The 14,683-nt window shown below is 28.5% G+C and overlaps 2 protein-coding genes across 2 annotated transcripts; one reads left to right on the top strand and one right to left on the bottom strand.

Moving 5' to 3' along the window:
* Window positions 1-2,272: 2,272 nt before the first annotated feature.
* On the bottom strand, window positions 2,273-6,130 carry MEE49 (Ribosomal RNA processing Brix domain protein). Its single transcript, XM_028051545.2, has 11 exons — window positions 5,784-6,130; window positions 5,608-5,688; window positions 5,112-5,207; window positions 4,864-4,947; window positions 4,705-4,774; window positions 4,488-4,570; window positions 3,956-4,035; window positions 3,612-3,710; window positions 3,405-3,513; window positions 2,660-2,749; window positions 2,273-2,575 (listed from the first exon to the last, which is right to left on the bottom strand). Exons 1-11 carry the CDS (start codon window positions 6,030-6,032, stop codon window positions 2,537-2,539), a joined length of 1,080 nt encoding a protein of 359 aa, XP_027907346.1. The 5' UTR covers window positions 6,033-6,130; the 3' UTR covers window positions 2,273-2,536.
* A 6,267-nt stretch (window positions 6,131-12,397) lies between these two features.
* LOC114166792 (chlorophyll a-b binding protein 7, chloroplastic-like) lies at window positions 12,398-14,318 on the top strand. Its single transcript, XM_028051626.2, has 4 exons — window positions 12,398-12,610; window positions 12,789-13,009; window positions 13,377-13,891; window positions 14,117-14,318. The coding sequence occupies exons 1-4, from the start codon at window positions 12,555-12,557 to the stop codon at window positions 14,132-14,134; spliced, it is 810 nt and encodes a 269-aa protein (XP_027907427.1). The 5' UTR covers window positions 12,398-12,554; the 3' UTR covers window positions 14,135-14,318.
* Window positions 14,319-14,683: the final 365 nt, after the last annotated feature.

Raw genomic sequence — 14,683 nt, forward strand, 5'->3', positions numbered from 1 at the left:
AAAATATTTGTATTTAATTATTTTGGATGTATTTTTTCGGTATTAAGACAAGTTCCGATAGTATTTAAAAACATATAGATTTGTTTATTATTCTTATTCACATGTTGTATTGTATAAATGGAAACTTTGAAATATGATTACTTTCAATGGCGTTGTTATTGTTGTTATGACATGGAGACTGGTGTTACATGAATACTTTTTATTTTTTTATAAGACATTTAATAAGATAATAATGCTTTTACTTTTTTTAAGTTGATATATTTTAAATTATTTTATATTGTAAAATAAAGATGTCATCATTGATTGATGTTAAGTGAGTGTATAGTAGAAAATGAAATGTTTGTATCACCATGGAAAAAATCATTTTATGTGGAAAAAAAAAAGAAAACTCTTGAAAGAATATGAATAATAAAACAAATATTAAAAATATTTTTTCAATAAAATGATTTGTATTTATTATGATATTGTTTTTTTCTTTAACAAGGAGTAAGACTGTTTACTTTTAATAAATAGTGGCTAAACACATAAAAGAATATGTTTAATAATATTGAAAAGAGTGTACATAATGAACAAATCGTTATTAATAAGATTTATAACACGATGATTACTATAAAAACCAATACTCTTATCGTATATAATAAGTTCGATAAAATAAAAATGATAATCATATTTTAACTCATTTTTTTATTATTTTTAATTTATTATTTTTATTATTGTTAAATTATTTATTTTGAATTTTTGAAATAATATAATGGGATGATTTAAAAGTAATTAAAATAATGAATTAAAAGTGAATAAAAAAAATTAAATTAAAATATTATTATCCAGACAAAAATATGATCTTTAAACTATACATGTCTAATTTATTTTTTTCAAATTATTATAGACTAAACACATAAAATGCTTTATTTATCGGTCAATACAGCTTATCCATACAGATGTATAAAAGATGAAGGAAGGAACTTGCAAGTCTTCACCACCTTATATTTTCCTTTCTCCTCTGTAACACGCGTTTATTCATACCCAAAACGTGTGGGCCTAATCCAGGGCAAACTTTTGCATCAGATGTCTTGTTTTCATCGTATCCACCTCCTCACTCATTCATCAATATTATTCCCAAATCTTTAATCACAGTTGTGCAATGGAACCATTAACACCACTTCCAACATTTCTCTTTATTAATGGACGCAAATGTTTCCAATGTGAAAGAACGAAACTCTCATGAACAAGTTGATGAAATATTGAATTCTTGAATCAAGTTGAAAAAAGATTCATCTATAGAAGATTTCCTTATGTACATAAAAATTTAAAAATTATTATAGCTGATTATAATAAGTGATGAAGAAGAATTGAGTATTTCTTATGTTTAAATGTTTCTTCTTGAACGCGTGAATAACAGTTTTAATTACCTTTAACAGATTCTATTACTTAAAATCAAATATATATTCTAATAATGTTGTAGGGTAATGAAATTTCAGATCCATCATTCCTATAAGCATTTTTGGATAACCTTCAACAGTTTTAAGATGAAAGAATCACTTATAGAAATAAAAACGTAGTTTGAGAATTATGTTAAAATACAATTATCTTCACAAGTGTTTTTTAATTCAAAAGTTATCCTTGACTTGGGCCAGAGTGCCACCATTACAAATTCTTTCGGCTACCAAAATATGCAGAATTCAGAGGAATGTTTGAAAAGATTGTGCCGAAAGGCAAAAGTACACTTCAAGTAATTCTACTTACAACGGAAGAGAGCAAAACAACTTTACTTATAATTTCACATACTAATGCAACCAAATTATTAAACCTTTTAATAAAAAATCAATGTTGGATAAAAAATAAACAAAATTTTATTATTATATATTAAAAATAACCCTTTACCTTACAAAATTAAAAATTTCCTAAAACTATTGAACTTACTCCTTCTACTGCTATAAAATTAGTCTTAAAAATAAAAAATAATCATTCAAATCTGTGGATGCAGTTTCCTACCCTTTTGCCGCAAGGGATTTGTGCAGATACCTTTAATACAGAATTTTGAACGAACTAGGTATTTAATCATTAAAAAATATAAGATACCTGTAGTTGACGAAAATCATTGGTGACCATTTAAAATTCGGTCTGTGTCAGTTAAAATTCGTCCTGAGAATTTTTCTTTGGGCGGCGATTAAACAGAGCACAAATCGTTACACGTTTCAGGTAATGCTAATAATACACACATCGCCACATGGAGTCAATCCTGTGACATCAATAAACTCAGAATACAACACAGTAGAAAGAAACGAAACCGTGAACATAGAAAGAGACCGCTATAGAATCAATTATATTGGTTACAATAAACCTGCCAATACGTTATCTCTTTCCCAACCACCAATACATTTTGAGTTAAAGATTGTTCACGGGTATACAAAGATGATAGGACTTTAGCCCAGATAAAATAAAAATAAATGATACATCAAATTTAACTAAAAACAAGTTGACGCAAGAGAACTATTCCACCAAAAATGATGTCCAAAATTCAACTCTCCAAAACAAGTCATAGGAAAAACCTTCTTCGACTTGTATCCATTTCCGCCTAAAAGAAAAAAAAAAGAGACAAAAGAGTCAAGTAAAGTCAGACCAAGAATTGAAAAAGCGAGTTAGTTAGCAAACAAATTACCTTGTGAACCCATTCATATTCCCCACCCTTTGTGTCAAAGGTTCCATTCTGCAGGCTAATCAACTTCAACGTGAAACGAGGGCCACATTCCTACGTTTAAGTGAAGGGCCAAGTTTGAAGACCATTATTCATATGAAACAACAAATATTACAGCTTGAACAGATCAAGAATTTAAATACTTGAAAATATCATAAACATTGGACGTTTTGAAGGTAAAATGCATACAAAAAAAATGAAATAATTTAATTTTGTAACAAAATGTGACATCCTTAATCTTAGTATACATAAATAAAATTGGCTACCGATCTTTCCTGATTCAGATTGAATTGTAAAATAGATGTCATCGGACATTGGTAACACAAGTTGCAAAGTCTCTATAAGAATTTGTAAGCATCCATACCATGGAGACAACTTTTAGTTAATCACACTCATGATTAACTCTCTAGAGTCCACATCTAAATAAAGATTAAATAACAAACAACTGGCATAAACAAATTACATAATCTGCACAATCTCTCCTCTATACCCTCTGACAAGATCACAGACGTCAACAATCTGAAAAGCCAGTTCATAATATCTAATATAGACAGAACAACACTCCACATACATACTATACCACTTGGATTGACAAACAAGGAAAGTAATGAGGAACATAATAACTAAATGTAATACAGTGGTCAACATCTATTGAGTTTTTAAATGGCGGTGGAAAGTAAAAGGAAAATAAAAAAGAGCCAAGACCAACCTGAAGCCGAGCAATTACTTTCTGTTCAGGAACATTATCACTCTTGCCATCTTTGTCCTTTTTACCCTTGGACTCAGCTTTTTTAACTTCTTTCTTTTCAAAAATGTACCTTTTAAGTATGGTTGAACATAACACAGTGTCAAGAGAGTGAAAATTACTAATATTTTGAAGCAAGTGGCAATATTGTATGTTTTAACAGATATATACCGGTGATGACGGAAGAAAATAAAATCTCTCTGGTTGTGGAAGGTGACTACTCGTCGGCCTTTAAATTCTGGATCTTGAGGAAAAATAGACTGTATCAACCTATTAACACAAACCATTATTATATTGAAACTAGAAACAGAGTAGATATCTGTTTATGAAAAATTCTATAAGCAAAATGGGGAACAAATCTTTAGATTCCTTTTAGGCTATTTGCATATTATTTATATAAAAGTACCAGACAGGAAGTACATAAAAGTATTTCTATAAGACCTACCATTTGAATAAAGCAAAATTATAAGAAAAAACCATTACAGCTGAAACATACAATAAGATAAAATAATCACCTTCCAATTCGAGACCCTAGACGTGTTGTGAAGTTATTCAGTACAAGCTCAGGCTTGTGACTGGTTGGAGTTCCATGATTCTGCAACGGACACCAAATGCATGCAATCAAAATTTAAATCATTTATTTCTGTCGACAAAAAGTAGCATGCTTAATTTAAGTACGTAAATGAAATTGTATCAATCTCTACTGCTGATAGACAATTATTAATAATAAAATAACAAGTTGCAATTGTGAGTGCAAATTAAAATCACATTTAGTAGACATTTTCAAAATAAATAAAAAATTATAAATTATTGTCAACACAAAAATATTACTGCTTTATAGATTAGATATATGACCTAAATTGAAGTATCAATACATCATAGGTGACCGATAAGCAAAAAACAAAGGAGACAAAAAGTAACTTCAACTGTTGAGCATCTATACACTTAACAAGTCGCAACTAGATTTATTTCTCCCTCAATCAAAATTTCAAGAGACATTTTTAACTTATCTACCCCAAAATTCAAAATAAGCAGATTATTGCATACCTTAATATCCTTGCGCAAAACAAGCTTCGACAGCTTGAAATGAGCAGTGGGCCCATTAGGTACACCAATTATTAGAAGAGCATCTGCAAATGGGAGCAAGAATCATGTAGGGCATGTTGCCCAGAAATCTAAGGGAGAAAGACCAACATACCTAAAAAACAATCTTTAAATGTATAAATCTGTATGGACTGAATTTTCACTGGAAGGAAAACCTTACCTGGTTCCCTACGATTGGTGTGAACAACTATAATAGAAGTGAAGTCCTTATTCTTTGCATATTCTACAATCTGTGATCAAAAAACAAAATTAGAAAAAATCTCTCAAACATGTTTTAATTTCCCCGGCTATTAGGTTAAGACAGTCCGAAACCCAGCACCTTTTTTAGATCATATGTTCCTCTCCTATAGTAATGAGCATTTGGTATAACAGATAGCAACTCCGATATAAATGCAGGTCCCCTCTGCAGAGCAAGTCATGTCTCAGCCAAAGGTCAGAAAAGTTATACAATTAAGAATGACGATATTCTCCCAAAAAAAGTGAATCTAGAATACAAAGAAACTAAGGAGTAAAGAGTTATTGCTTCAGAAACACTCATTTTAGATTAGACGGATATTACAAACATACACTAGAATTGAAGCGGCAAGTGGTGATTAATATCTTGGGAGTTTGTTGCTGATTCAAAATTGAACTGAATTCATCAGCATCATTCCCTGCAAACAACTGCAAACAAACAAGTATTATTCATTAGTCAAAACAAATGATGTTTGAATTTTGAACAACATCAGCACTGCGCACATAAAAATAGTAAACACAAGCCCCTCGTCAAAACCTTTACTCCATTTTAAAATTGACTGAATTCCATAGTTTGCAACATGTTCTTGTTCCCCGCTATTTTCAACCTTAAACCCCCACTCATGCTGTTGCTATACTACCAAACTCGGATTGAAATGTTCCAACTTAGATTGGCTCAATCAGTTAGCTCATCCGTGATTCTCAGAAAAAAAAAATGTGGAATTATCACTTAGCTTAAAAAAAACTTTAACTCAATTCAATCTAACCCAATATATAGCAATAAAAACACGGTAATGATTTCTAAATGACAAAGCACAAAATTCAAAACCTCTTCGTCGTCGGGCTTGCAAACGGTCTCGTCAAACTCCCTAGTGTTCTCAATTGTGCGAGGGACCTTCTTCTCCGGAAGCTGCATAACCATGAATAATCGTTATTGTTTCTGATACGTATCGAACACAGCAGCAACAACAATTTAGATTCACATTCGGGGAATTAAGAAACTACCTCTTCACCGAGTTCAAGAGCTTTCTTGACAGCTGCATCACGAGCCTTGGCCTTAGCGCGCTTATCGAGTTTCTTCTGGTGCTTCAACTTCGCGTGCACCTCAGATCTCTTCTCCTTGTTCTTTATCATCGAAGGACGTAATTGGTCCTTCTTCTCCTCCGTTGCCACAGTCTTCTTCCTCTTGGAGAACGCTGTTTCTGATTCTTCCACATCTGAGTCATCGTCGTTCTTCCTCCTCTTTCCCCCCATTGGAATGCTAGGTTAGGGTTTCGGAAACGCAGAGAAAAGGCAAGGGGTGGGTTTACAGTATAGGGTTTATGAAAAATGGGGTAATTGGTTTTTTCTCTTTGCCCTTTCTCAAGAATTCTACTATTGCTGTGATAGAAGAAAATAATTTAAAATTTTAGCTAAAATAAACAAATTATTTATAAACAAAACAAATAAAAATACTGAATAATAATAATAATAATATAAAATTATAAAATATTATCTATAATGAATGAAAGAATTACTGGTAAATCAAATACTACGAAGAAATATCGTTTTATTTTCTTAATAAAATCAAATATTGTATTTTTATTAATTATGTTAAACAGGTGCAGTACTGACATAAATATTATAATCTATTCGAAATTTCTACTGGTCAAAAAGTTAGTAGATTTAGACAATGTGTAAGTATTTATATGCTATCTTTATTGTCACGTGTATTTTGTTTCTTTACTATTATATTTTAATTTTAGATTAAATATAAGTAAAAATTTAAAATAATAATTTTCTTTTATATTTTTTTTTAATTCAGTCTCAAACGTAGTTTTTTAACCTATATTATTAAGTTTATTTCACATTTAAATCTTGTTTCTAAATTTAAAATTAAAAAAAATGTTAACTATCATGAAACGTTAAAATACGTTTAAAATTTTAAATAAATTTTAAAAAATTTAGTTAAAAAACTCGATCAATGCATTTCTAAAATTTAGGATTAAATTAGATAAAAGTTTTAAGTAAAAATTAATTCCAATTTTTACGAGGAGAACCAAAAATATATGTAACAATTTAATTTTTATATAAAATATTAAACCTAATATTTTTCATATGACTTCAATTTAATTTTTTTAAAACATGTAAAAATAATAAACTGTTTATAGTGTTAAATAAAATGGTAGGCAACAAAAAATATATAAAAGAGAGCTTCGAGTAAATTGTTTTATTCATGTAAGATAAAAACCTTTTTACAAGTTTATAAATAATAGATTCAGTCACTTAAACATAACAAACCCATGTTTTATACAAGATAACAAAATCCTAAAATTAAAAATATTTAAATAACTTAAAAGAAACATTAACATGACATAAACCACAACACAAATATCCTAATATTCTTTCTCTTAAATTGATTCATTCAGTTTATTTATACATAAGTTTCTTCAAACTGGATCATCCAAAGTATATATTCTTGTTAACCTCCTTAAGTTTTGAAAAACTGAAACCTTGATAGATTTTATAAATGTATCAGCCAATTGCTCATCACTTATGGAGAACTTCAAGTCAATTACTCCATCGTTAATGAGATCCCTTATAAAGCAAAACCTCACATTAATGTGCTTGCTTCTTCCATGTAGTATTAGATTCTTGGAAAGCTTAATTGTTGAATTGTTATTACAAAAAACTGTAGTGACTTCTGGTTGTTTAAATTTCAGCTCCTTAAGTATTCCTACTTAGCCAAATAGCTTCACAAGCACATGTTATTGCAAAAACAAATTCAGGTTTTGTACTTGACAAAGTGACAATAGATTGCTTTTTAGATTACCATGAAACAACAACTGTGTCAAGCATAAAGACATACTCTGAAGTACTCTTTTTAGTTCAAATTTTTGTGTGATACTTTGGGTTTAACCTTGCATATTGATACGATTAGTTAGAATCACTTTTTAGCACTTGTATTTACTACCTCTTTTCAACTTGACAACATGTATGTTTTTCTTTTTTGTTTGTCAGTAGTTGTTGTATTTGATCCTGACAAATTTAAGTTTAAATTCTTACCTTAGGAACTCATTCAAATAGGTTATCTTGTGCACCTAACGCTTGAACAAATACATTACAACATGAATACATGTCACTTGTATTATTAGTACAACAAATTAAACATATTATTTACCTTATTTGTGGTTAAAGCTTAACTACAATCCATTTTCACTACAATCACATTTAAGCATACTAGGAACTTTGTTTATAGCAATAAACATAAACTTTGTTTGAGATTGTAGTATATAGAGATGACAAATAAACTCGTCCTCATGGGTATTGTCCGAACCTGTCCCCGTTTTGACAGGAAATCCCCACATTGATTGGGCATGGGTATGGGTATGGGGAATCCCGACTTTTTCAGTTGGATATGGAAATGTACATATCCCCGCCATAATATTCGTCCCCGCCATATCTTCATTCTCGTTTAAATTATTAAAATATTCAAAATTAATTAAGTAACTTATATATATATATATATATATATATATATATATATATATATATTCTATTTTTTATTTCTTTTAATTATTTGGTTTGTCATGAAACTCATTTGCATCTCCAATATATTTTTTTATCTTATCATAACCTTTATGTAATTATGTTAAAATGATGTATGTTAATTAAAAAAGTTTTATGCCTCACATTTGAATATTTCTATTATTTTTTAATATTTTTATTTATTATATATTTTCCTTTCACATGAGAATGTTTATACTCTCAATTTAAGATAATATAAAAAAAATTCTTTACTTATTATTATTATTATTATTATTATTATTATTAATTTTTGTTTAATTTGAAGAACTTTTTTGTTTCATTAAAATAATTATTTTTGTTATTTTTCAACCATTGAATATATATGTTGATATTTGAAAAGTTTTCTTAGTTCTCTAAGATATTTTTCATCTTATCATACATTAATTATACATTTGATTTCCTTTGTGCGATTTCTTTCGATAGTCTCTCAAATTATTTCAAAAACACACATTTGTTAGTTTTTTAATATTGTTATTTATTGTTTTTATTTTCATCATGTAGAATAATATTTCAATATATTCTATCTAATTATTTTTTATTTTATAACTCACTATTAATCATATTGTAATTTTTTCACTTTAAAATATGTTTGAAGTGGTTAAAATTATATATATATATATATATATATATATATATATATATATATAATGATATTTAGGAATAGTATATGATAATTCACTACAAGAAAAATATGAAATAGTGACTGATTTAGTCAGTAACCCATATCAGTCACTATTTTTCGTCATTGGTGGTAGTAGTTGATTTATTGTCTGAATCAATGATTAAATTAGTGACCGATTCAATGATCGAATTGGTACTTGATTTAGTGACCAATTTAATTACTAATTTATTTGTAATTTAATGACAAATATTTTGGTGACTAATGATATTTCTATTTAATTTTAATCACTTCAAACATAATTTAATAATTAGTTCTCTAGGTATTTTTCATCTTATCATACCTTAATTATACATTTGATTTCCTTTGTGCGATTTCTTTTAAGAGTCTTTCAAATTATTTATAAAACACACATTTGTTAGTTTTTTAATATTTTTATTTATTGTTTATTTTCATCACGTAGAATAATATTTTGATATATTCTATCTAATTATTTGTTATTTTATAACTCATTATTAATCATGTTGTAGTTTTTTCACTTTAATTGTATAAATAACTTTTATTTACTACAATATAAAAATTTAATGTAATTGCTATGAATATTTTTTTGTCACTATCTAACATATATTGAAGTTCAAAAGATACAAAATCTATGTCAAAATTTTATTATTATGTTTATTATTTGTTCTTTGTGTCATTTTGATAAAGTGATGTATTATAACTTTTATTAGTGTATAAAAAATAGATTCATTAGAATTTAAAAAATTGAAGTAAACAAACATTTAAAATATATTTTAATTTGAATATTTGTTTTCCTTTTATATTTTTTTGAAATATTTTTTTAATTTTAGCAACTAAGTTCATGAATGTTGTAGTTTACAAATTTAATAAATCTTTTGGTTCTCATGAAATTTTATTTGGTATTGTAATATAAAATGTAGACAATTATAATTTATTTCAAAGTATTCTATTCCTAAATATATATATATATATATATATATATATATATATATATATATATATATAATTTTAACCACTTCAAAAACATTTTAAAGTGAAAAAATTACAGTATGATTAACAGTGAGTTATAAAATAAAAGATAATTAGATAGAATATATCGAAATATTATTCTACATGATGAAAATAAAAACAATAAATAAAAATATTAAAAAATTAACAAATGTGTGTTTTTGAAATAATTTGAGAGACTATCGAAAGAATCGCACAAAGGAAATCAAATATATAATTAAGGTATGATAAGATGAAAAATATTTTAGAGAACTAAGAAAAGTTTTCAAATATCAACATATATATTCAATGGTTGAAAAATAACGAAAATAATTATTTTAATGAAACAAAAGAGTTCTTCAAATTAAACAAAAATTAATAATAATAATAATAATAAGTAAAGAATTTTTTTTATATTACCTTAAATTGAGAATATAAACATTCTAATGTGAAAGGAAAATATATAATAAATAAAAATATTAAAAAATAATATAAATATTCAAATCTGAGGCATAAAACTTTTTTAATTAACATACATCATTTTAACATAATGACATAAATGTTATGATAAGATAAGAAATATATTGGAGATGCAGATGAGTTTCACAACAAACCAAATAATTAAAAGAAATAAAAAATAGAATATATATATATATATATATATATATATATATATATATATATATATAAGTTACTTAATTAATTGTGAATATTTTAATAATTTAAACGAGAATGGAGATATGGCGGGGACGAATATTATGGCGGGGATATGTACATTCTCATACCCATACCCATACCTAACTGAAAAAGTCGGGGATTCTCCATACCCATGCCCAGTTAATGCAGGGATTTCCCGTCAAAACGGGGACGAGTTCGGATAATACCCACGGGAACGGGTTTATTTGTCATCTCTAGTCAAAACTTTGGTAGCTAATTTTAAAGACCAATTTAATAACATATTATAATTTTTTATTCACAATAATAACTATTTTAATAAGGAATAATTTTTACTTTTGTAAATTGGTCACCTTAATTACTAACTATTATTGGTCACTATAATCTGTTACTACATAGGAGTTTTCTTGTAGTGATGTGTTGTGACATAAGTAGTGTCATGTGTCATTAACATAGTCTTAATCTAGTTTCTATATTATATTTGTTATTTTAGTCTGAATTTAATTTTTATATTTGTTATGATTTAATATCAATTTAATCTAATTTTTTATTAAAAATGAACCAATTTCCTCCCCAGCAAATTGATAGCAAATTTAAATTTTATATAAATATTATATCATATTTTTATTCAAATTAATATTTTTATTAAATAGGATTAAGTTTATTTAAATTTGTATTTTAAATTTAACTTTATGTAAATTTTGTTTTAAAATTATAAATTTAAATTTATTTAAAAATTATATTTCAAATAAATTTATTCCCTCATATTTTAATATTGTTTCTTCATTTTAATTTATATTTTAAATTACTATATATAAAATTATTTGAATTATAAATTTTTTGAAATATAAATTTCAAATATAATTGAAATAAATATATTTAAAATAAGCTTAAAATTATAATTTTAAAACAAAATTTATATAAGGTTCGATGTAAAATATAAATTTAATCTTATTAAAAATCCTTTTAAATAAAATTAGTTTAAAAATAATTTCAGAAATAATATTATAATATTTATATACAAGTTATTCAGAACTAAATTAGAGTAATTTATTTACAAAGAAACTATTTAAGATTTCTTTTAAATTATTTTGACATCTCAATCTTTTTAAGAGTTAAGAATATTTTTAGTATTTGATCTTTGAATCGAATTGAAATTTATCTTTGTAAGAGACTTGAAACTTTAATATATTTGTATCTCTAAACTTCAGAAAAAATGAATGGATATAGTATAATCCCTTTAACCTAATTACGAGTTAATTTTCTACTTTTTTTTTTCTGTCAAATATGATTCATATTTGCATTATTTGTATTTAACTTGTTTACATCTTTTGACATATCTCCACTTCAATATTTATTGGATTAAAGATTATATTCATTCCTTTTTTTAATTTGAAGAACAAAATATATCAAATTTAGAAAAAGATAAATTTTTATTCCATATCAACATTCAAAAACTAAAAATATAATTTTAACCATTATTTTTCAATTTTTCACAAATCTTAACCTGATTTTAAAATATTATTATATCAATCTTCTTTACATATATCATTTAATTTATATCCACCTAAGGTCAATGATTCCCACACAAATGGTCATTGGTGTTGTGTGGAGTAGAGACACAGTCAACATGGAAGAATCTGTCTTGTGGCAGTGGCAATGTATGCCACAAAAACATGGTTTCTCCGTGTGACAAATGTGAACCACCAGATTCTGATTTTTGCAAAGAAAACCTATCCTATGAGATTCTGCATGCTACGTGGCAACTCACCATCTAATTTCTGATTCACACTCCTATCCTTTGAGATAAGAACATACATTTAACAAAATTGCATTCTCTTCCCTCTCGTCATTTAATCACCACAACACAGCAACTCACACTTCATCTCTCTTGGCCAAAGCCTGCCATGGCTTCCTCCTGTGCTTCCTCTGCCATTGCAGCTGTTGCAATCTCCACCCCAAGGCAAGTTCATACTTCCCACGTGCCCATGCATATTATTACATGTAATACAAACGCTACGTCAAATGTTTCATGCATTGTCCTGTAACTAAAAATGATGAAACTTTGCGAACCTGTGATTCGATTCATGCATATAATAACGTGATCCTTAGCTTGATCATTCACTGATAACTGCATGCAGTTCAAAAAATGGATCACTGTTGGGAACCGCAAAAGCTTCTTTTCTCAGTGGAAGGAAACTGAAGATGAACAGTTTCACAGCACCGGTTGGAGCACGATCCAGCACTACAGTGTGTGCAGTTGCTGACCCTGATAGGCCTCTGTGGTTCCCAGGAAGCACCCCTCCTCCATGGCTAGATGGCAGTTTGCCTGGAGATTTTGGTTTTGATCCTCTCGGTCTTGGTAAGCAATCATCACTTTCTAAATATTCTGTCACTGAATAAGATGAAGCAATAACATCACACTATTCTTTCTTGAGAATTCAAATTCAAAGTGAGTTTTTTTATCACAAATGTTAGTTGTTAGTTTCTGGTAACAAGAGAGTTGAACTCAAAATCTATTTCACCTTCACTTTAACACTCTTAGAACCTCTTCTATCCTCCATTCTAAACCCACCAAACTAACATTTTAACCTTATGTTTCTCTAAATTTTTAGTAGAAGATTTGAACCTATGACCTTTCTTTTCTCTTTCTTCTATTTAACTACCAAGTCACTTTATCTCTCCCAGAATTCAAGTGAATGACAACAAAAGTATGTTGTGATTGGCAGGATCTGATCCTGAGAGCTTGAGATGGAATGTTCAGGCAGAGCTTGTGCACTGCAGATGGGCCATGTTGGGTGCTGCTGGAATTTTCATCCCAGAATTCCTCACAAAGATTGGTATCCTTAACACCCCTTCATGGTACACTGCTGGAGAGTTGGAGTACTTCACAGACACCACCACACTGTTCATAGTTGAGCTCTTTTTCATTGGGTGGGCTGAGGGTAGAAGATGGGCTGACATCATCAAACCAGGCTGTGTCAACACTGACCCCATCTTTCCCAACAACAAGCTCACAGGAACTGATGTTGGGTACCCAGGTGGGCTTTGGTTTGATCCACTGGGCTGGGGAAGTGGCTCTCCCGAGAAGATCAAGGAGTTGAGAACAAAGGAGATCAAGAATGGGAGGTTGGCCATGTTGGCTGTGATGGGTGCATGGTTCCAGCACATATACACTGGCACTGGTCCTATTGACAACCTCTTTGCTCACCTTGCAGATCCAGGCCATGCTACTATTTTTGCTGTAAGTTCATTTTACAACTGGGTCTTGCCTAATATTTTGACTAATTTTTTTTGGTGGTGATTTTCCCTATAAAAATCAGAGTTTTATTTCTCTAATCTGTTGACATTTCATGGAAGTCTTAGTTACCTGGATTGTCAAAATAAAATTCTGATTCGAGAATAATATACTATGTAAGTTTTGTTCATTCATTGTTGTTTCTGCTGACTTTATCTGTTACTGCTGCAGGCTTTCACTCCCAAGTGAGAAGGGTTGGAACAACTCTGTGATTGCAAGCCATGGAGGAACATTGGCAAATCTGTTTAACTAAGTTGTAAGGCTTAAATGTGTTTAAGGAGGAGAATTTATGTGGGTGAAAGCTTGTAAAATGGCTACTTCTATTATCATGCACAGATTGATGATTCAATGTACAAATACCTATTTAAGTTTAGATGCATTCAGTGTAAATTCAGGAAGTAATCACAATTTTTGCATGCATGATAGGACTGCAACACTATGTGATGATAACTCGCACAGGGGATATTAGATGGTCCTGAAAGCCTACTTAATCTTCATTCACGTTTCCTAAAATTCAATGCTCTTAATCGATTCAGAGAAAACGGACCGAAAAATATGTAAAAAGTAAGCATATAATTTCATTTTTATCTTATAATCATGAAATCTTCACAATAAATTTACCAAATATAAAACTATTGAACTTTTCTCTCCCCGAGAACCACTTTTAATATCACGCAATGCCTGTTAACAATTCCTAAGGTGAAGCGTTTACAAGAAGAAAGTAAATTAGAACACAAA

The sequence above is a fragment of the Vigna unguiculata genome, chromosome 10, assembly GCF_037176805.1.
Source record: "Vigna unguiculata cultivar grain cowpea cultivar isolate G323 ecotype 2 chromosome 10, ASM3717680v1, whole genome shotgun sequence".
NCBI lineage: Eukaryota > Viridiplantae > Streptophyta > Magnoliopsida > Fabales > Fabaceae > Vigna > Vigna unguiculata.